The 24,601-nt window shown below is 34.9% G+C and overlaps 1 protein-coding gene and 1 long non-coding RNA gene across 3 annotated transcripts; both read right to left on the reverse strand.

The window, feature by feature from the left end:
- Nucleotides 1-1,598: 1,598 nt before the first annotated feature.
- LOC109146954 lies at nucleotides 1,599-23,689 on the reverse strand. The gene is made up of 3 exons (XR_002048534.1): nucleotides 23,612-23,689; nucleotides 1,935-1,939; nucleotides 1,599-1,610 (listed from the first exon to the last, which is right to left on the reverse strand). It is a non-coding gene; the product is annotated as an uncharacterized LOC109146954 (long non-coding RNA).
- On the reverse strand, nucleotides 12,937-17,272 carry LOC109146953 (cytochrome c1-2, heme protein, mitochondrial-like). 2 transcript variants are annotated; one of them, XM_019294602.1, is made up of 9 exons: nucleotides 17,137-17,272; nucleotides 16,985-17,017; nucleotides 16,760-16,863; nucleotides 15,092-15,243; nucleotides 14,497-14,776; nucleotides 14,335-14,406; nucleotides 14,035-14,151; nucleotides 13,886-13,951; nucleotides 12,937-13,301 (listed from the first exon to the last, which is right to left on the reverse strand). In XM_019294602.1, the coding sequence occupies exons 1-9, from the start codon at nucleotides 17,138-17,140 to the stop codon at nucleotides 13,185-13,187; spliced, it is 945 nt and encodes a 314-aa protein (XP_019150147.1). In that variant the 5' UTR covers nucleotides 17,141-17,272; the 3' UTR covers nucleotides 12,937-13,184. The 2 variants fall into 2 exon arrangements, with proteins under 2 accessions (XP_019150147.1, XP_019150146.1); XM_019294601.1 differs by having other exon boundaries at nucleotides 15,092-15,279; nucleotides 17,137-17,271.
- Nucleotides 23,690-24,601: the final 912 nt, after the last annotated feature.

The following is a 24,601-nucleotide window of genomic DNA, read 5'->3' on the forward strand; positions in this document are numbered from 1 at the left end:
TCCGCGGCCTACGCCCGGAATTTCGTGGTATGGCGTCCTCCCTATCGCCGACCGGAGCTCCGGTGTCCATCCCGCAACTCGCCGGTTTCCTTCAATCGCAGGAGTTCATTTGGGCGGACGAATTCACTCCTTTCGGCGGCGCTCATACGGCGATGGTAGCTGGCAGGGGTTACAGACAGAATCATGAGGGCGGTGGTGGCAATCGGCAGTCGAACTTCTGGAAGTGTCGAGGACGCGGCGGTGGTCGTGGACGCGGAGGCCAAGGCAAAGGACATGGTGGAGGCGGTCCTCGTTGTCAGATATGCAGGGCACATGGTCACATGGCCATGTACTGCCGGCAGCGATATTCCGGCCATCCACCGCCGCAGGTGTATTCGGCTGTCACCAGCGATGAGGCGACGGTCACAGCTGATGCGTGGTTCCTTGACACCAGGGCGTCGTCTCATGCCACGCCGGACCCGACGATGATGGCACACTCCGAGTCCTATGTTGGCGGCGATGTGTTGCGCGTAGGCAACGGTTCAGGTTTGGGGATTTCTGGTATTGGTCATGCATCATTGTATTCCGAGTCTAGACCTCTTCGTTCATCTAATATTTTGCATGTCTCTGATCTTTCACTTCCGTTATTATCTGTCAATCGTTTCACTGCCGATAACAATGTATTTTTTGAATTTCACCATAACTATTTTGTTGTGAAGGATTGCAAAACCAAAACGGTGCTCCTTAAAGGTCCTAGCACGGGGGGTTTGTACAAGTTGTCACTGTCTCGGTCACATGTTGCGTATATAACTGCTCGTGCGTCGGCGGATGTTTGGCATCATCGGCTTGGCCATCCTCATGGGCGAGTTCAAGAGCGTGTTCTACGGGGTTGTCCGGTCACCTCCCAAATATTAAGTTCGTCCCAATTGTGTTCGTCACGTCAGATTGGGAAGTCATCCCGTTTCCCATTAGATAGGGTTTTTGATTCTAGTAATAATATACTCGATTTAGTGTACACTGACATTTGGGGACCGGCACCCGTTGTTTCTGCTAGGGGTTTTCGGTATTTTCTTTTATTTGTAGACGATCACTCCCGTTTTTGCTGGTTTTACCCATTAAGGTTAAAATCAGACATCTATAAATGTTTTGAGTCTTTTCGTGTGATGGTAGAACGCCAATTTCGCGTTCTATCAAAACTATTCAATCAGACCTCGGGGGCGAATATTGTTGCCTGCACGCCATTTTTCATTCCCACGGTATTGTGCACAGGCAATCTTGTGCCTATACACATGAGCAAAACGGCCGCGTAGAGCGCCGAAACAGACATATTGTGGAAACCGGTCTGGCCCTACTGGCCGAAAGTTCAGTTCCCGTCAAATATTGGGATTACGCGTTTGAAACAACGACCTATCTCATTAATTGTCTATCGTCGTCGGCGTTGCAATTTGCCAGTCCCTATGAGTCTATCTACAAAAAACACCCACCATACACTTTCTTCCATGTCTTCAGGTGCAGGTGTTACCCCTATCTGCGGCTCTACAATCGCCAAAAGATAGAGTATCGCTCTGCGCCCTGTATTTTCTTAGGATATCCTACGTCCTATAGGGGTTACCGATGCATGGACCCAAATACTGGGAAGACCTTTATCTGTCTGCACGTTCGGTTTGACGAGACTGTCTTTCCTTTTTCTACAGGCTCACAAGACCGGGTAGCCACCCGGTCACGCAACCGAACATTCCATGGGCTCCAGCGCCTATAGTCCCGTATGAACCTCCTACACCGCCACTCAACGAGGTTCCCTTAGCCGTCTAGGCACCACATCTGGCTATCCAAACCCAGCAGACGGTGCAACCCTTGGCACGGCGGGTCCGCCAGCCACAGACGCAGGACAGAGAACACGTCATGCGTCTTCGCCACATGACACGCGGGACAGGCGAACAGTTTCATGCTCTAACAGCCTCTGCGGACCCAACTTGCTACACTCAGGCTGTTGGGCATCCCCAGTGGTGTGATGCCATGGACCAGGAGTTTAATGCTCTCATGCATAACAACACCTGGTGTCTCACTCCACATAACAACACCGCCCGGTTTGAACGTTATTGGCTGCAAGTAGGTATACCGCACCAAACGCAAGGCGGATGGTTCTGTTGAGCGGTATAAAGCTCGCTTGGTGGCCAAAGGGTTCAACCAAGTTGCCAGAGAAGACTTCTTTGACAAGTTTAGTCCTGTGGTCAAACCGACTACGGTACCTCTGCTTCTTTCTCTTGCAGTTTCACAGGGTTGGACTCTGCGGCAGCTGGATGTCCACAATGCCTTTCTCAATGGGCATTTAGCGGAGGCTGTTTACATGCGCCAGCCGCCTGGCTATGAAGACCCGACTCATCCTGATTTTGTGTGCCTTCTTCAGCGATCTCTGTATAGCTTGAAGCAAGCTCCGAGGGCCTGGTTCAAGCGGCTGCATGACTACCTGTTGACTATTGGATTCATATCATCCAAAACGGATGTTTCCCTGTTTCACTACAAAGCTGATAACTCCCGGGTGTTTTTACTGGTCTACGTAGATGATATAATAATACTCGCGAATAACTCGAATCTTGTTGCCACTCTGCTGCGTCAACTCTCTGTAACCTTCAAGATTCGTGACTTGGGGACTCCCAGCTTCTTTCTTGGTATTGAAACATTTCCTTTTGAGGGCGGTCTTTTGCTATCTCAACGCCACTATATGGATGATATCTTACATCGGGCAGGAATGTCCGACTGCAAACCTCTATCGACACCTGCAGCTCTCACTCAGGCCGCATCCCCTACAACTGAACCCTACGAAAACCCCACTCAATACCGCCACCTGGCTGGGACTCTTCAGTATCTCACCATCACTCGGCCGAATCTCTCTTATGCCGTCAATCGGCTATGTCAGTCCATGCATGCACCTACTGACGAGCACTGGGGTCTTCTAAAGCGGGTGTTGCGCTACGTTAAGGGTACACTGTCACACGGGCTTAGGCTTATGGCGTCACCAACTTCGGACATCCATGCCTACTCCGATTCTGACTGGGCTGAGTGTCCTATCGACAGGAAATCAACCGGTGGGTATGTTGTCTTTCTCGGTTCGAATCTCATTTCCTGGGTATCTCGCAAGCAGCATACTGTGGCGCGCTCGTCTACCGAAGCTGAGTACAAGGGTCTTGCTGATGTGGCGGCTGAAGTCACATGGATCGTATCTCTTCTCCGGGAACTAGGACTGTATTCTGGGTCTCCTGCAACGTTGTGGTGTGACAATCTCGGCGCGACCTATATATGTGCTAACCCAATTTTTCACACCAGGACTAAACATGTGGAAATCGATTATCACTTTGTCCGAGACAAAGTTGTGTCAGGGGAATTCCTTGTGAACTTTGTTTCAACCAAAGACCAGCTAGCGGACATCTTCACGAAGCCTCTACCTGCGGCTTGGTTCATCACTTTGCGAGACAAGCTCAATGTTGTGTCTCCACCACCTTGTGCTTGAGGGGGTGTGTTAGACATGTTATATTTAGTATTCTTAAATGTAACATTATATTAGTATAGTTAGACTTTGATTTAGTAGTTACTAGCTAATGTATAGGGATAGTTAGGCTAGTCATCTAAGTCTATTGTATCTCTGTGTAACAGTTGAGTTGTGTAATCTACGCAAAACTATTCTACCTAATGAAGCTCAAAGAGTTAACAACGCCTCAACTAAGGCTCGATCTCATGACCTTCCACATGGGAGAGATCACTACATGCTATCTGAGCACAAAGTGCTTGGCGGTCATAAATAAGTTTATTACTCTCAAGATTAAAAAGCCTAACTCTCATTCTCAAATTATGGACATGTTTGGTAACATAGTTAATTTATCAGTTAATTTTGACTTATTTGACCACTATTAGTTGTTTGACTTGGTTAAACAATTAATATGAGTGTTTGATTAATTAGCTTTTTATAACAACTAGTACTGCACTGGTGCGATGCACGAGATGAAAATTAAACTATATTATAATTAAATATTGAATTACTAATGCACATCTCAAGAAAGCATATAATTATTTAATGCGAAATATGAATTAATTATATATATCCAATTACAAATTTTTTAAAACTTCTTGATATACAACATTTATTGTTGAAGAAGAATACTCTCCATTCTCACCTAAGACAACCACTTTAAGACAAAGCTACATACAATTGTCCATTCACAAACACAGGTTTTTTCAGAAGTAAACCAACTTTTGTAAGGCTTTGTCCTTGACCCTTATTTATTGTCATTGCATAAGACAACATTAGAGGAAATTGTCTCCTTTGAAACTTAAAATGCCAATCGATGATCAGACGGTGTCAATGCCAACCTTGGAATCAAAACTCGTGTACCCATACTATTTCCTGACATCACTTTCACTTCCACAACACGATCTCCTAATTTAGTAATGATCAATCTCATACCATTGCACAAACTAAGAGTATGGTAATGTTCCGTAAAACCATAACTGGAGATCTAACTTGCAAGTTAAGACAGTGATTTGGAATGCCCGAACATTTCAGAGTGTTAAGAAATTATGTTGTATAAGAAATATTAATAATAATAGAAATATTAGTAATAAGAATAATTACATTACAAATAAAAATCAGAATAAAAACCAATACAGTTGAAAGATGAATATTTTATATTATTGAATTGAGGTATAATTTTATCTCCCAAATTTTGTAAAACTTGATTGAATATAAAATATATATCATAATCATGTAAATTTGTTGGTGTAGTAAATCTATTTACAAACATTGTAAACACCAACATTATTGAATTAATTTTACTTTATTATTTATGTGTTATGCTTCTGCTAAACATACCTTTTTGAATTTGTGTAACTTATTATAATGAAAGAATTATTAAGCATTGCCATTTGTGTTTGTAAAGAGGCAAGTTTCATTAATGTAATAATAAAAATAATAATAAAATTAATATAATATAATAAATAATACTAACACCAATAACAAAAACTAAATTAAAAATTATTAATAAATTAAATATCAACAATAACAACAATATCAATAATAATAATAATAATAATAATAATAATAATAATAATAATAATAATAATAATAATAATAAAACAAATAAATTAATGGACTGTAGCCCATTTACCTAACCCTCTACCCGGCCCAAACCCACCAGTGGCCCACCTATCTAAACCCCAATCATAATTGTATGGACCATTGTCCATACAAGTTGTGTGGACCATATTTTATCTACTGTAAAATAATGTACATTCAGTACAAAAATAATGTACATTCAGTACAAAAATAATGTACATTATATTCAGGGGATGTACATTATTTTTGTTCTGAGTGTACATTATATTGTATAATGTACATTCAGTACAAAAATAATGTACATTTAGTATATTAAAAATGTACTTTTTATTATGGTCCACATAACATTGTGTGGACCATGGTCCATACAATAATTTGCCTCTAAACCCACCCAACTCGACAGATTCCCCCAACTATCTCTCGCTCATCCACTCTCCTCCTCGCTCTGTCGTCCCCGGTTCTCCTTCCACCTTCTTCGCGATTCTAGTCCGATTGCCTAATCAAGACACATGAACGCTTTAGGAAATCGAAGCCATAACCGACCTTCAAAACACGAAAACCTCTCCACATTGAAGTTTTATCCCCTAAATCGAAGCCCTAAACCGAGAGAATTTCCGCCAAAAGATGTCTGGTATCCTCCACAGTTTTGTTTAATCCTTCAAGCTTCAACTTAGAAACCAAGACAAACTCTCATCATAGATAAATTAAACCCAAATTCGAAACCCTAAAGCAATACAACTTCCGGCCAAGGAGTACCGATGTCGATGGAAAATTAAGCCGAATCTGAGTTTAAATCTGTCAGAAAACACGATGCTCCTACATGCAGTAAGTTATAATTTCACTTCTTCTAAAATGTAATTATTTAACTCTGTAATTCTATAATCCTATTTTATGTGTTTGTAGATGTACATACCTAGACTTTGAGAAGAACAAATATGTCTCAGAGGATCGATTCAAAGCCTTAAAACCCCTAAAAGATAGACACAAAGAACAGCTGCCTAGAAGATAAGTGTAATATTTTTTTTTTAAAAAAAAAATCTTGTAAATGTTTTGTATTCCATTTTCTAGATTATTATTACTTTACATTGTTGAATAACATGATTTTTTTTTATTTACTAATTATATCAAATCCTAACTGATGACTTTTAGACGGAGGTTCCTAACACTGAGAAGAACAATCTGTGTGAATGAACAAATTTCAGTCATGTGTACTGTTAGAAAATAGAAGAAAAATACACGATTTTCAAAGATAAGTACATTTCTGATTTTTTTTTTTTTCCATACTATAGTCTCTCTCTATGTCAGTATAATTATTAATTGATTTGCCTTATTATTTGCTAATTGATATAATTTTCAGCATGTATATGAAACTTATGTCTAAAAATGGCTTTCATACCTTTATTTGGATGAGATCATACTTTCTCGTGCAATCAATAGTAGTGGATTTTTCTAACTTTCTCATCTTTCTTTAAGTTGCTGCCTCACATGAACAGTTAAAGAGAACATGAAGTTTGAAAGTACCCTTGGAGTTCTGTTTGTTTTTTTATAGGAGGAATAGAATATGATTACCCTAGTGGAACAATGCTGAATACATGTGAATGATTAATACTTTATAGACTGCTGTTAGGATTGAATTGCCTTTTTATTGGGAATGTAATAGCCTAGTGATCTTTGAATTCAAATCCCCCTCTTTTGGTTAATTTGTTATTACTTTGTAATATCAAATTTTGCTTTGAACTTCATTTAAATCTAAATTACTCCTATTTTTCCACTCTGCATTGTTTATTGTTTGTAGTTATAGTTTATAATTATTTTTTCATTTCTTATTTGCAAGTAACAAACATAGATTACCAAATAACTGCTCTGAAAGTTGAACTGCCAGTCCTTCTTCATCAATTTACTGAAATCAATTACTGTCTTTTTATTGTATTAATTAGGCATAAATTGATTCCTGACTATTCTTATTTCCTAACTGCATGCCAACCTAATTTAATTATAAATTAGCTATATTTTTAGATGACAATTTGTACCTTAGTACACTGTATTTATTTTTTTTTATTGTTAGTCTTGAAATACATTTTTGTTGGGAATGTAACACTGTAATGAAATTAGATCTCAATTCCCCAATCTTCGTTAATTACTTATTATTTTGTATTATGAAATTTTACTTTGAACTTCATATAAATTATTTAATCTCATTTCTCGAACATGGTTAATTATCTATGTCAAACTGACTGTTTTGAACTCTAAGTCTTGTTTCCCTAATCTAATCAGAATCTTATTTATTCCTATTTTTTCAGCGTCAAATTTTTTTTAGTTGTAGTTTATAAATATTTTTGTTCCATTTCTAATTTCCAAATGAGGCTATAGATTACAACTGTGTTTATGTGGAAGCTAAACTACATACCTCCTTATCATTTCTTATTTGCAAATAATGGTATACGTTACAATGTTCACTGATTTTTTAATGTATATCTTTACACAAAACCTGATTCATGAGTTGTATTCTTCTTTCACAGCTACATTCCAACCTAATTTACTTATAAAATATCCCTATTTTTAGCTGATAAGTTATAGTCTACCCACTGCAATTTGTATTCGTAATGTTGTTGTGATTGACTAACCTTTTTATTAGGAATGTAACATTTCAGTGGTGTTGCATTTGAATTTCCACATCTTGTTTAATTAGTTACTACTTTGTAATATCAAATTTCGCCTTGAACTGTATATAAATTATTTAATTTCAGTTATCCAACTTAGTTAACTACATACGCTAAACTCACTTTTCAATAGGTAAGTTTATTTTCAAATAATCCAAAAAATTTTACATTTACTTATAATGTTATAACTTCACTAATATGTATTTAATTATCTCATTCCAAATAAGGTTATCAAATGAAGATAGAAGTCCTAAAGTATCATAATATGAAAAGGTATGTACCCCTAAAACCACCTCATTAGTTAGTACTATTTAAACTGGAAACATAAATAAAATAAACTTGAACATAGAAGTACCAAATAAAAATAGGTAGACATAATATTCATATTGTCCATAGAGTCCCAAAACATAAGACAGAATTTAAAAGTAGTACATAGACTGGCCCCATTAGGAAAACATTGTAAAACATAGAATAGAAACCGCAAAAGCATTACATTTTTTCCAACTTAATCATTGAAGTATTAAGTCTATTAGAGTAGTCAAACTGATTGAATTCATCCATTAGAGGCCTCTTCAGTGTGCTGCATAGAAACCGCAATCGCATTACATTTTTTTCAACTTAATCACTGAAATCTTAAGTCTCTTAGAGTCGTCAGACTGATTGAATTCATCCATTAGAGACCTCTTCAGTGTGCTTGCAACATTTCCAGATGAACCCCCCTCATCAAACCCAACCATTTCAAAATCACCAAAGTCATCCAGGCCAAATGAATCCTGAAAAAAAAAATTGAATAATACACCTAGTGTTATTCAATTTTATAAAGAAGAAAACAGTGTAAATAGGAAAATAGTTAAACCTCATGAGTTTGTTTTGTTGCATCTACATCACAATCTATAATCTCACAGTGCTTTGAAACAATGTCAGCTTGTCTACAGAACCCTAACACCCCAAATGCAAAGCTCAGACTGTCCACTTGATCTTTCTTCATAGAAATCCTAAATAGTATAGGCATCCCACAAATAGACTGCAACTCAGGTGGGATTCAACCTTTTGCATTCTAAAAAAAAAACATAAATTTTATTAGGAAATAAACATAGAAACATCTATAGCATTCACAATCCCAAATTAGATTAGAAAAACCATTCTCACCTCGGCATACTTCTCTCTTAGAGATGAAGCTGAAACACCAACCAAATCATAGCATTCCTTATTCCAAATAAACATAAGTGCTTCAGATGTACTGTCTGTTACACGAACAACCACCCTATACTTGACAGACCCCTCATACCAGCTACGGTCACACTTAGAACAGTACATCATACCATTCTCTTGGAGTTAGCTTTTTCCCACAGTTAGTTCCCTTACAGGACATGCAATACCAACCATCTGAACTATCAACATCCATAATCCTAGCAGCCACCCAATACTCACAGAGCTGTGTAATGGCAAAAAGAAGTTAGTAAGTCAATCTGGAAAAAAAAAAGAATAATAATAATAATAATAATAATAATAATAATAATAATAATAATAATAATAATAATAATAATAATAATAATAATAATAATAATAATAATAATAATAATTTATTACCTCCTTCCTGTTGTAAATCTCACTTAGAGAAGTTATGACAATATCGTCACTCAGAGTGTTACGATTTGGCCTAAATCCAGTCAGTCTAGAGCTTGAGTCCAACTTTCTTTAAGGAGTTTTGTCATATGACAGACTGGAATAGAAGAAATAAAAGTAAACAGATGCAATTAAGAACTGTGGTATTTAAAAATAGAAACAGAATGTAGGATTTATACCTCAACCTTTTCTTAAACTCCTCAAAATCTGACATTCTCTTATTGATCCAAATTTTTGTTGCATTAAATGAAGTTGATATGTGCACATCTCCATCTGGAAATAAAGAATATAGAATTTCAGGATAATGTCACTAAGCTAAAAGATAAAAGAATAAATTAATAAAACTTGAAGCAATGGAGTAGAAGAATAAGAGAACACATACTATCAAAGATCTTTGCCCTACAGAACTGCAGCAAAACAATCACGGGTTCTTCAGTGACTGTTGAGCTATAAATAGTCAACAAACTGTCCCATGATCCCCCAAAGAGTACATTGAATCTGATCTTGACTAAAAGAAATAAAAGAAAAGTTTATTTTAAAAAGAATAGTTTACTGAAGTCATTCCATTAAAACTTTAAAAAAAAAAAAACAAACAAAAACAAAAAAACAAAAAAATAAAAAAATAAAAAAAAACAAAAATGTAATATAAACATGTACACTCACTTGATATCTTCCAGAACAAAATCATTAAGCCTAGCTCTCTGTCTAGCTACAACCCTCTCCACTGGAGAATAGATTTAAGTGACCCTTCCAATCACATCTAAAAAAAAACAAATAGAAAAAGTTAGGTATTAAATAAGAATAGATTTATAAGTAAAAGAGGTTGTATTTAAGAATAAGAATATACCTATGAGCATCTTCTCATCAATATCTTCTATCGATTTTAACCAAGGAAGATATCGATTTTAAACGAAAAATCTTGTTAGGAAAACTGCATTTCTTGTACTCCTTAACCATCGTATCATGCTTAAATTTGAGCATGTAACGATGATTACTTGTCTTGAACGTAACTTCAAGTAGTTAGTAATGCAAAGGAAGTTCTTTAACCCATAAACACAACTTTCCTTGAATTTGGTCCATTTTTACACTTGATCCTTAGGTATAGTACAATGAACAAACACACCCTAGATGAACACATTCAAATGTATTAAACTGAAAATTAGTGAACATAAGTAAATATAAAGAAATTTTATGTTAATAAAATCATAAATACTACACCTCTACATCATGGAAAACGCATTCCAGACTGCTAATCCCCTTGTTTTCTCTGTTTTCATAAACAGCATATGTTCGCACCAGCCTAACTCGAATGGCCTTCCTATTACACAGTGGAGTGAGCTGGGAAGCAAGAACAAACTGACCAGCCATCAAAGAAGAAGAGCTTGTGATTCGAATAGACTAATACTGAGAGGTTGTAATGTGAAATTGCTTGTATAAACAAGTGTATTTATACTGAAAGCCATCACTTATGCTGTGTAAGTAATCACCACAGCTGAGTGAAAAAGAAGAAGAGCTGATAGTTCCAAGACATGGTAGTCGGCTTAGGGAGATAACACAAAGTCGCAGCAGTAGTATACTTATAGAAAGAGAAAAATTAGAAGATTAGAGGATTAGCTTAGTAGATAAGACTCAGGTTTGTAATTCATATATCACATGTTTCCTCTATCACATGAATCGGAAATGAAACTATCCCCAAAACCAATCAAATGAATTAGTATCCTATATAAAGTTGGACTCCAAAACCAACAAAAACACTCATTCACATTAAAATAGCTATGAAAATCAACGAAAACACTCATACGACTACTGCATATAATTGAAGCATGTGCTCCATCTCAACTAAAAGCCTAAGCTAATAGTTGAATTGCACATTAACCGTTGGCATGGCTTTAATACCAAATTGAAGCATGTGCTCCATCTCAACTAAAAGTCTAAGTTAATAGTTAGATTGTACATTAATAGCTATATGCTCAACACATATAAGGTTAAAATAAAAATAAAAAAATTAAAAAAAAAAAAGTAAAAAAATAAGCAAAATATTTAGTTGTTGGGCAAGAGAATGTGAGAGCCAAAATCTCCTGGCTATATTGGTATAAGGATTTGTTGTTTCAAAATGCTAAAATTTAAAAAATTGCTCAAAATAGCTTTTTAGATCAACTTTTTGAGAGAGTCATTTTGCATGTAATCAGCTATCAGCTAACAGCTCATTTACAAAATACTTTTCTACAATCAGTTAATGATATCAACTAGTCAAGCTCACCAACTCAATCAGCTAACAGCTATTTACCCAACACCCCCTATATTTTCCATGATCATGTATGACATTTTTCATTTGCCCTATCTGGGTGGTGTTAAGCTTTCTAATCCCTTTTAATTTTTTTTTTTTTTTTTTTTTTGTTAAGGGATTCAATTCTTTTCTCTTTTAATGTTAAATTGCAGTACCCATTGGCAATGCGCTATCATAATGTTGTAACTTCATATTTGACCTACAAGAATGTTCCCACATGGCATCACCATCTCACCAGGTTATCACCATCTCACCAGGTTCTACTCGATCGGTCTTCTGTAGTTCTATGCACGCTGCTTCAAAAGGATCTTTATTTTTAGTGTTTAATTGGTTGAGGTCCAATCTCCTTCACTGCACCACAATCATCTTCAACTGCTTTAAGCTTCAATGCCTTTAATAGACTCTTACTTAATTTTCTCGATCTTCATATCTGGTGGGTGTGTGACAACATTCCAATTGTTTTGTGTGGGAATAAGGTGGATACCAAGTGAAGCAAAGCAAGTCGCATTACATATCTAAGTGAGTGAATCATAATTTGTATACTTGAATGATCGGTCATGAGTTCAATTCTTGCCTTTGCAGACTTTTATCCTTGTATGAAATTTCATTAGTTACATAATCTATGGGTTCATGGGTTTACACACTAGGAATGAAAATCAAAATCATAATTAGTGTTTGGTTAATAATTTTTTTAAAAGATTTAATTACACTTTAATTAAAAATATCATTCTCTAATTAAAAATATCATTCTCTAATTAAAAATAGTATCATTTCATTTTATTGGTAATCTAATTTTAAGTTTAGATTAGTACTTTTATATTTTTATTGATTTTTTTTTCCATATTGATGCTTTGGATGTCATTATCTTAGGATCATCAATTGCCTTAATTTTTTGTTTTCATATTTTAAAAATATTTATTCATTATAAGGTCATACACAACCAAACATCAATATTGGTAATCATTCTAATTCCACCATACTACCAAACATACAAAATACTTCACCAAAACTCATTACTATTACTAACTACTAAGTATTTGGTTCAAAAAAAAAAAAAGTATTTGATTCCTATTCCAATTCTAATTTCCATGTGCAAACCAAACACACCCCTAGTATTCTGATTTCTGAATCCATTAACAAAGCATTACAAGCAAGTGAAGCAACTCCAGCATGTAGACTAGCAATTACACATGTTGAACACAAACGCAACACCGCAAGTCCAAATGTGAAAAAAAAAAAAAAAAAAAAAAAAAAAAAAAAAAAAAAAAAAATTAAAGTTGAAATAAATGAGATAGCTGAATACTGCAAAAGAAAATGTGAAAATTGTATATCAGCGACTTATTTCCCCCCCAAAAAGGATAAAGAATACTCGAGAGATTCTTCTCTCTATCTGGCTTTTTTCTAGCGGTCTACGCTATTCAATAGAAGTTTTACAGGTCAAAATCATTCATCAAAGTAATCACGGAGTATTATTTTTTCATCCTTTCACATGGATACAAATTTGGAGAAAAAAAGGTTCAAAGGCTCAATTCACAACATCCACAACCAGCTTCCTTGACTTGAGAACTGACCACCTTAACCGACGGTAAAAACCTGCTTGGAGAAGTGCAAGTGATAGCACAAATATCCACTTGAAACCCATCTGCAAGTATTCAAATTGCAACAGGATTAGATGATCCATTTTTATAATATATTTGAGACGACAAAGTCAATGTGGCATAAGATCAATAATCAATGTTAGTAATATTTTGAATCCAAACAATCAAAGAGACAACGCATCAAGGGAATAAGGCCTACAAAAACTAGGGTTCATGCACAAGTCAAATGGCATACATATACCCTTCCTGCATCTTCATTTTCCATCTAATTTCTTGGTCCCATTTTTCTAACACTACAGGTATGAACTTGACATAACTGGGAAGGCAGATTTGAATCCACCAGCCCCACGAGTTACGGTAACTAACAGCATATAAATAGTGTCAAACATCATGTTGATTAGAGAAAAATATAAAAGATTTTATGAGTCCAAAAATGGATCTTTCTTAATTTCAGCCATAGATGAACACTATAGTTGATGCGCTAATTAGCGGTTTAGTAATTAGAATTGAGATGAAAGTTACCAATTTCTCATGTACTATACAATAAATGACATATAGAGAACAAGAATGGAAAAGGATTTTAAAGAGATGATGTGAAGAGAAAGGAGGAGGTAACATTGTGACATACCAGCTTTCTCTCTTCCATTTCTGGCTCAGCAGCCCATGACAAAAATGTTACAATATCTTTTCCCATCTGTAAATTTAGCAAACTATGAGATGCGTAACTTGGCTAGACAAAAATATAAGATAGTGGAAAAGCAGACGAAAGATCTGTACCTGTGCTTCTGTTGCAGGAGTACCATCTTCGTACTCAACAGCACCATCATTTAACATTTTAGGCATAGCAATTGCACCACCAGGGAAGTAAGGGTTATAGTGAAGCCCTTCTCGAATCTGTAGTGAGAGAGATTACATCAATCATAAATTTGACATTTTTGTTCCCATTTGGTTGAGGCATTAAAATGAATTTGGAAGAATTATGTAAATTAATGTTTGTCCCTCAATCACTATATATTTTTCTGCATGCTATTTTCTCATTTAAAACAAAACTAAAAGCAGTTTGAGGAGCAAAATTACCGAGACACCAGCAGGAGGATCACGGTAGCCAGTTAGAAGAGCAAAAACATAATTCTGACCATTATGCCGGGCCTGTAACCCAGGTTTGGGAAAGAGTAATCAGATATTAAATGAATAACCATTTATCAAAATTGTTAAAAAGTATTAAACGAAAGAGCATGCCTTTGTAATAAGACTTAGATCAGGTGGATAAGCTCCTCCATTAGCAAACCTTGCAGCAGCTTCATTTGCATAAGGCTGTGAAAACCGATCACTCAGCTTCCCAGGACGTGTGTACATCTCACCTTCATCATTAGGGCCATCAACTACTTCAATCTCGGCAGCCATTGCCTTGGTTTCTTCCTCAGTGTATGCCACACCAACAAGATCACGATAAGAAACTAGTGACATTGAGTGGCAAGATGCACACACTTCCTGGTAAACCTGATGACCTCGACGAATTCTGTTTCACAAACTAAGTTAATGAAACTAGAAAAGGGTGCTACTTCTAACAGAGGTCAGCTAAGCTAGACAACCAAAATGATGGCTAAACCTAAACTAATTGCGTCCTGTTCATGCCACTATACCTGTGTATGTCAAGACGCTACAAAAATAAAAATATCACAATTTCTCACCCTTGCAATTATTATTATTTTTTTTGTTAAACCTAATGAAGAAGTTCTAAACATAAACTCAATCTTAAGTTGACCCTAAATCCCAAATGACACTTTTCTCAAGAACATTTCAAAAACTTTGACGCAGCCACGAATCTACTTACGAAGAATGGTCATATGAACTGATGATGCCTTTGTGAGGCCAAGGATAGCTCGGACACTCTAACCCATGCTCTGCCTCATCTGAGAAGGAAACTGTTGCACAACCAAGAAGCCCAGAGACTCCAGCACCGAAGAGAGCTAATGCTCCAAATGACTTTGTACCAGCAGATCCAAGCCCATCTTGGTCAATCTTTTGAAAAAAAATAGAGCAAATAATATATGTATGATTCAATGCACAAAAGTAAATGGTTATTTGAATAGTCTATCCAGGAATTAAGTCAGTAGAAATATTAACCTATTGGATGCATAAATTTAAGGAAATTTTATAGCATAAGAACAAATTCAAATACTATGATGCAAATCATTGTGATCTCTGTTCTGTTGTGATGTGCAAAATGTAAACGTGTCTGACACAATGTTACAAACCTAGACATCCAGTTTATTTGAGGCTTCAATTTTTATTTTTCCTTCTGAAATGCACCCATTCAGGCAATAATGTTTGTTCTCTATAGGCTATACTTATCTATTCAAGCTAATTTTCAGACTCTTATCTGTCAGTAAACAATTACATAGTGATTAAGACTTGGATGAGCATCTAGAACTTTGATAGTAATTTAAAAGCAAGTCTGTAAGATTTCACTGTAATTAGCATTTTGCATAAAAAGGCAAAAAGGAACCATCACTTCCCTCTGCACACCAAACTACAATGCATTCTCTTTCCATGGTTAATGCATGAATATTAATTAAGTAAACCAAGACACAAAAAGAAACCATGAGGATAACAGAGGACCTTAAGGAAATACCTTAAGCAGGATGGTAGCTAATAGATTTATAGATTAAGTGATGATAAGAAAAAGTCTTGGTATCTGTTTCATTCAATGGAGCACAAGACACAGAAAAACCTAGAATCTTGAAGCTCAGATGGTGGATTGGTGGCTTTTAATTAAAAAGTTTACTTCCATGGCATAGTGTTAAGTTAGTTCCCTATCTACCAGTACGAGCTTAATTGTCAATCTTCAAACCCCTATCCGATGGCATGCAAAGATGCTCTGTTTTGTTTACATTTTAAAGCATATCATGAAAGTCAAGTCAATAGTGTCATGCTTAATATGAGGTCAGACAAAAGCAATATGATGAACCTATCCGAGCTGCAAAAAATATTTGACATCATGTATTTCACAACTTCCAAAAAAGAACAATTGGGGATGTTTGAGGAATAACAATCACTCAATCAGTACCACTTTCAAGTTTCAACACTAGAATTAAGCAAGCAACTTGCTAGGTTTGAAACTGCAAGAACAGCTATAACTTATATATTTGCTAAGAACCTACATAATGAAGATTAAGATCATTCAATTCAGAAAGTTCAAAATTATTTAGCTTTAAATGAATAACAGAGTTTACATTCTTTAATATAGATACCAAAGCCAATTCAGCAATCACTAGTAACTAAATTTGCTCCAGCTCACTCTCTAGGTTTCAAAAAATAATTGCATCTAATTTAATCAAAGATGTAATATATCCAATGAAATTCCACATTACAGGATGTCAGGATCAAAAAAGCACCAAAGACATACATACCACAGTTTCAGGGATCGCTTATTTGAGAGAAAAAAAAAAAAAAAGAACAAATCAATGCAGAACTTAAATGACATCGAATATGCAAATACCTTGTAACTGGCTGCTTTTAGCGAATCATTGACACCAGAGAGCTGCTTAGAATCATCTTTTCGGCGAGAAATTCTGGATAAAAACCGATTGATCTTCCCAAATCCTGATGTACAAAATTATTAAAATCAGAAGTTTCCAGTCATAAGCAGAGATGATTAGCCGGTCAAATAAGCAAAATACAAATTAAGATCGGCAGAAGCTAATGTAGAAATTTAAGTGAATACCGTCAGCTCCAATCCTGATCTTATTCCCCAAACCTGCACACATCAGAAGAATAACCTCATTTCGCTTCACACAAAAATCAAAGCGCTTCACACATGATAACCTCATATACGAATACATATAGCGCGTATAGAGAGAGAAAGTAGTGAAGTACTCATGATGCAGAGAGACGAATATCAGATACGGAGGAAGTGCTGCGTCGCGATGAGTATAGACTATACTGGAGATTTGTCTTTGTACTGGAGATGATAGATAGGGCGGGCGTGTGGGGGGAATGAACCTCACAAATTTCCTTCAGAATGAACGGTTTGGGATTGATCGAGTCATCCGGCCCGACCTTAATTCGGATTGAATTGCATAATCTGGGTCTCTGACAATTCGGGTAGTTTTCAGGCCCATCCACTAACACCCGCGAACCCTTTTATAGCCCATTAAATTAACTAATAAGTTGGCCCAATTTGGTTGGGATTCCTATTATTGTGTATATGGGCTTTTAGTTTTTATACACTAGAGTATTTCAAATGCGGTCGTTATATCGTGGACCGCGATGTACGTGCATCGCAGTCAAAAACGGCGCCGTTTCTTTAAGTAAAGAAACTGCGCGCCGTTATCGTTAACAGAGTGTGTTTTGAGTATTAATTACCAACTGAAATTATAGTGTATCTAAACTGACGCTGCCTCACGTATTATTTTTATATTATCAAGTGAAACTGCAATTGAAATGAAATGAAACTGTAGTTGTATTGAAATGAAACTGCAGTGTATACAAAATGAAACTGAATACAATTTCACATATTTGAGTGTATATTACCCAACGAAACTGTAGTTATATCAAAATGATATTGTAGTTGTGTTGAACTGAAACTATAGTGTATATAAAATGAAACTAAATAATATTTCACATATTTGAGTGTATATTGTGCAATGAAGCTGTAGTTATATCGAAATGATCATGTAGTTGTGTTTTAATGAAACTATAGTTTATACAAAATAAAATTAAATAACATTTTCACATATTTGAGTGTATAAATATCGAATGAAACTGTAGTTATATCGAAATGAAAATGTAATTTTGTTGAACTGAAACTGCAGTGTATACAAAATGAAACTGAATAACAGAGTTACTTTTTGCAGGACAGCGCGGAGCGGCGGGAAACAGGTGTCGTTTCTTTCATTAAACAAAACGACGTCATTTTGAAGCTCGGCGTATAATCAAACGGTACTATACACTATATAATTTGCCTTTCAAATGGGCGTTTTAGTTGACTTTATAGTATTGTATTGAGAGAATATCTAACCCCACCAAAAAAAAAAAAAAAATTGAGAGAATATCTAAACAATCATAATCAGTTCACACGTACACTTGCATAGACTATAAATAAAAAGTATATTATTGATATACATAAAGTATATTATTTGAGTTTTGAAAATATATTATTTTGTATATTATCAAATAATACATTTAGTACATAAATAATGTACTTTTAGTATATTAAAATGTACTTTATATCTAAGGAAAGTATATTATTTGGGTATTAAAAGTACATTATTTTATATAATGTACATTCAATATACAAATAATGTACTTTTAGTATATTAAAAATATATTTTTTATGGTCTTCGCAGTACCATGTGGACCATGATCCACATAAGAATTTGCCATATCTAAAAAATCATACGTGGCGTATAGTGGTACACGTACAAAAACATGCCGATAATCTTGCTAACGAGGGATACATGGCACTTAGCTGCCGGCCAGTTAAATCGGACGTGTCATGAATCATCATTGAAAGGATAAAAGTTAATGTATGGTTAAAAAAACATTTCACAAGTCTTATGTTCACTCGAGTAGGCTTAGTACCGCAAAGGTCGAGACACGCACTTACAAAGTTAGGATAAAATTAGAAAATACTCAGTACGCTCAGTATTCGCTTTCAATCATAAAAGAAAAAGCTAGCAAATGAATACTCCGAAATGATAATTAGTTGAAAACTAATGCACATAATATGGTATTCTTCTTAGGTGAATTGAGTTGTCATGGGTTGTCACTATCATTCCCATAATGTTCTAAGCTGTACCTTTGCATGCGAAACGAATGTTATGTGTGTAGTGGTCTAGTCATTAGTCAAGCATATAAAAAGTGGGGAGGAATTACATGTAGCTGAAAGAGGATTTATGAGTTTATCCAAAAGTGAAATGCATGCATGTTAATAATTGGAACAAAAGTATTGTGACAAAATAATTGGTGTGTTTTGACATTGAACAAAATGGCTTCACTTGAAGACACCCCACTACTTGATTCATCACAAAAGAATGCATATATAGAAAGTCAATAATGAAAGTTTTTGAGATATTTTCAAAGTTAGGGAGATAAATTATACTCAATATAATACGAAGTATATTTTAATGGGTTACTTATTATGCACCAAAACTTTAGAAGGATAGTATTTTTTTTATCAGAAAAAATGTAATTTTAGTCCCTCAATTAATCCTTACTAATGATTTTAGTTCATAACTTGTTATCATTGCAATATACACTCTTAATTCTTCAAAAAAGTTACAGTTTTAACCCATGAAGCAACAAAGTTGGTGTAGTTAATATGTAGAGGTCTACGAATGGATAAGTATTCGAGCTTGATTTGTATTATTACCGAAGTGGGTCTGCTTGTTGGTTTAAGTGGCTGAGCTCAGGAAATGTGACATTGGGTCAAAGAGTCCCGAGCTGATTATAGATAGTTGGAAATGCCCCAAAAGTCCCCCATCAAGCATTTAATGCGATATTTATAGGAGTGAGGATGAAGCACATGTTGTCCTCCTGGCATGCCTGCCACGTGTTCCACATACATTTGGTGGGCTCGGCAGCCGCATAGATTAGTCCACGTGCCTTGAGATGCCTAGCAGTCCTAAGATGATGTGATTGGTCACAATGTCACTTCACGATTCTTATTCCTAGGCACAAAAGGTTATCGACTCGGTAGGTCGGGTTGAGGCCCTTAAGTTAGTCCGATCCGAGGTTGTGTTTTGTTACAACATACATTTAAAATGCATTATTAAAACGGTCAATGTAGGGCAATTCGTAATAGAACATTGTAACACACTTGATGTATTGAAAAGATGTCTAGACTACAACAACGCTGCAATCAATTTGGCAAACCTAGAAAATGAAGAAATTTCAAAATAACCACAGTTGATGCATTCATTGGTCCTGCATGTAAATTACTTATGTAAATTAGAACTAATATTAATTTACAATTTATTTCATCTTCTAGACTCAACTTGCTTAGATTACAGGCAAAATCAGCATCAACCTTTGACAACAAAAACACTTGGTATATAGGATGTAGTCACTATTTAAAAAAAGTTTATGCACCTAGTGGAAAACAATTTAACTCCAAGGTTAGTATCAATTCAATAAAAAAAATTAAAAAAATACACACACACACACACAAAATCAAGTACTACATTCATTCATACTAATTCTAAAAATATGAACTTGAAAATTTACAGGTGCAAAATGAATGTAGAAATTGTTGATGAAACTAGACATGTTGCGACATCAGTACTCAGACTACTTACAGAGTTATTGTTGTTACTATCAAGTAAACAAGTTATGAAAATAGAACAAGAGGTACTACTCATGAACCTTATACAAATATAGTAAATATTAATTTTTTATTCAATACTTCCACATAAAACATGAAAATGAAAAAAATTACCACTGCAAAATATCAATAGGCGCTTGCAAGATCAAAAATTCATAGTACAACTAAGATCCGAATCATATACACAACTGATGTGATCGAGCTTAATTGTACATGTTTTTCTTGTTAGTTTGAGTATGCTATTTGTGAGCTTAAGTTCGTTAAATTGTTACTTTCAATACATATTTCCTTGATTTCTAATGAAAATATGGTTTAATGCTTGATTTGAGAGTTTTTATGATTTTGTTAGTGTTTTGAAATCATTGCAGATTAATTGCAAAAGCAAGGGAAGTTCTAAGACAAGTTTGGAGCCAAAACAAAGTCAAGATGAAGCTATGAGGTGGCTAAAATACTTCAAAGAGAGCCAAATAGTGGTACTTTCAATAGATTTGATCACAAGAACAAAACAAGGGAAAAGTGGGGCAAAAGACCAAAGAGTTGTAATTCCCGCTGAATTTGATGACACCTTAGTATTTTGATCATATCTCACTCTAGGAATGTCCAATTGAAGTGATTTTTGCACCATTGGAAAGAAGACTCGAAGGGCTACAATATGTGATGCATCACCAAACTCGACATGTCGAAATCTTCCAGAAAGTAGCGCGAAGATTGATGCTGAAACTCGACGCATCGAGAACTCTGGGCAGATTTTGAAATGTTTTGCGCGGAAATTTCCTATTTCATCCCTCACTTGATTCCCGCTATAAAAGCCCGCCTTCCTCAACCCTAGAAGACCTCTAAGCTGCGTTTTGAAGATAAAAAGAGGATAATCAAGAGCTACAAGTTGCCTTGGGAAGAAAGAATAAAAGCTAAGGAGATTTGGGAGAATCACTTGGTTTATTCCTTTACTTTCTTTGATTGCTTGTAAAGTCTTTATAATATTGCTATGAATTCTATATTAGCTATGTGTGGCCAAGTTTTCTTAGAGATTCTTGGGTAAAGGTGTTTATAAACTTATGTGCCTAGTTCTCAGATTTGTCTAATATATTTATATTTGGATTTTATAACTTGTGTTGCAATTGTGATTCATATTATCGATGCTTGGAATTAGCGGCCATAGTTACTTGTTTCATAGCTATCTTTGTGTCGAGTTAGACATAATTTAGAGGACACACAATTGCACTTAACTATTGCACCTTGGGAGATGACATATTGGTTAAGGAAGTTAATTCTTGATTTTTGCACATCGGGAGATGGTAGTAGTTAGGAATTTATTATGAATGTTTGTTCTTTTATTGATGAGTGTTTATATCAAGGGAGTGATTATTCACTTAGGTTAGAGATTACGGGAGTAACTCTTTCCCTTGTTTGCATTCTCACACTTGTTTAAACTCAGATTTAATATTGTTCTTTAGATTGGCACTAGGTGATTAAACACTTGAATACTAGGAATCTCAATCTCTCTATTGTTTTCACAAATCTGCTACTTTGCTTTTTAAATTAGTTTTATATATAATTAATCAATCATCCATGATTTTCGTTAGGATTAGCTTCACAATAATAAATTAGTAGCTAGTGCTTGATACACCTCACTTCCCTGTGGATCGATAACCCGATACTCTGGGTCATTATTTGTTTGAGAAATATTCTGCAACCAACAACAATGCAAATCCACAGCTTCCTACACCATAATCTCATTGCATAACGTAGCCATCTATGCTACCACCAATAACCCAATTGCAAATAACACACTACCAACAAAAAAGAAGAGGGCAAATAGTGAAGATGAGGAAAATAACAATGCTACTCAAAAAGAATTAAGAAGACTTAGAAAAATTTAAACAAAAAGTATTATTTATTTAGACTATCGTTTTTAGACTAAGTATTTAGACTATCGAGTTTACAAAGTTGCAAACATTTATTTTAGTGACAATTATAATGAATCTCCTATATTATCTTGCATTCTTATACTTTGAATTACATATTTAAATAAATAAATTCTACATTCAATTACCTATATGTATAAACTTCTCCTATATAATCTTGCATTGATATACTTTAAAATACTTATTCAAATATAAACATTGCACATTAGCACATTCACGTAATGCGCGTGTAAAACTATTAAGTAGTATAAATAACAAAATGTTCGTGTAATTGTAATTCCTAAAAAAAATGTTAGATTATTAGGGAGGGTAATTTGGTCCTCATACTCCAAAATTTATTTCCATGCTCTATGGAATTGCAATTCCTAGAGAGTATGTGGGATTTTCAATTCCTCAAATTTGTGGAATTGTAATTTCATAGAATTGCAATTCCCAATTAAGTGGAGTAGGAAATGCATTTTCTCTCCCCCAATAGTTTATCAATATCATATAGGGATAATCCCCGATCGTACTTCACTGCTGGAAATCTCGCGTTTTCCATCCAACAAATGTTGGACGGAAAACGCGATATATTGGTCGGAAACAACGTTTCCGTCCAACATACCGACCAAAAAGAACGTTCGGAAAAACCTCCGTGGGAAATTCCGTCCAACTACGACTTTTGGTCGGAAATAGCGTCCAACGAACAACAATTGGACGGAAATTCCGGCAAGTACCCCACCATTTTTAAAACGTGGGAATTTCCGTCCATCCATATGCGTTGGTCGGAAATTCCGTCCAATTATGTGCGTTGGTCAGAAATTTCGACCAATGTTGGACAGAAAACTCACATATTATATTTTGTAATTTTCCTTCCAACTGTTGGTAGGAAAATCTTAAATCATATGGAATGTTTTTATTATTTTTATATTACCAAAATTTTATTTATATCTGTTGTAAATAAATTATATGTCATCAACAAATTATTGGACACACTAAATTTCAAATTGAAAATATATTTAAACAACAAAATTCTTTACAACAAAAATTATTGTCATGTTCATAAAAAAAAAAGTCATGAAAATATATACTACTTAATTGATACTACTTAAGTATGCTGCACCCAAATGAGCCTTCAAATCCGGCACTACTTCAATGGCTTTGATCAATGCAGCATCCACAACCTTCTTCTTCAATGACTGATCAAATGTAGACCTTCACCAAAATTAGACCGTGATAGATTTCAAAATGCAAAAATCATACAGAAAACATAAACAACACTTGGAAAAACAAACTTAGAAGTATTTTCTCTCTTGCAACTGCAAATATTATATCCCTTTACTTCAAAAAGAACACAAAGAACATATAACCAACTACCTTAGGATGCAGTAAATCAAATCTCATTGAGGTGTTGACAATTTCTATGTGCAGCTAATCATCCACTTGAGCCTACTCCAACATAAAAGTGAACTCCACATCCATCTTGGATCCCTACTTCTCTTTAGTCGCTGCAAAAAAGTAAAAGTGGCAAATATGCTTGCCTCATAGCCATTTAACTATTTAAGCATAATTGACTACAATAATGCCCCAATAGGATGTAACAGAAGGTAGACAAGGAATAAGCACACTGCCTCCTTCATTGCCCCTGCTTCAAGTGCCAATAAAGTGATAAACAATAAGCACACTGTCTACTGCCTGCTTCAAGTTCCAAGCTTCAATTCATTCAAACCTATCAAAATATCAAATGAAATAATATAATAAATCTATATATTAGTATTATTACTACAACACCTAATTAAACACTTAAATACTTATTGTTATACCAAAATATGTAGACAAAATCCTAAACATATTAGCACCAACGAAGTACATTGAACAGATGACAATTTGATGTTCATCATAATATCAAATCACATTATGCCAAGTTCAAAAAAAGATACATAGTCTGGAGTAAACAACTTCTACTATGACTAATTAAAACTGGAACCAGTTTTTAAAAAATAAAATAAAATAAAACAGAATTCTTGAAAGCAGCATGCACTAACTAAGACTAATCACTAATTTATTGATTTATTAACAATATAAAAATTTACCTACTTAATTAAACACTTTA

Source organism: Ipomoea nil, unplaced genomic scaffold (assembly GCF_001879475.1).
Source record: "Ipomoea nil cultivar Tokyo-kokei standard unplaced genomic scaffold, Asagao_1.1 scaffold1952, whole genome shotgun sequence".
NCBI classification, from domain to species: Eukaryota; Viridiplantae; Streptophyta; class Magnoliopsida; order Solanales; family Convolvulaceae; genus Ipomoea; species Ipomoea nil.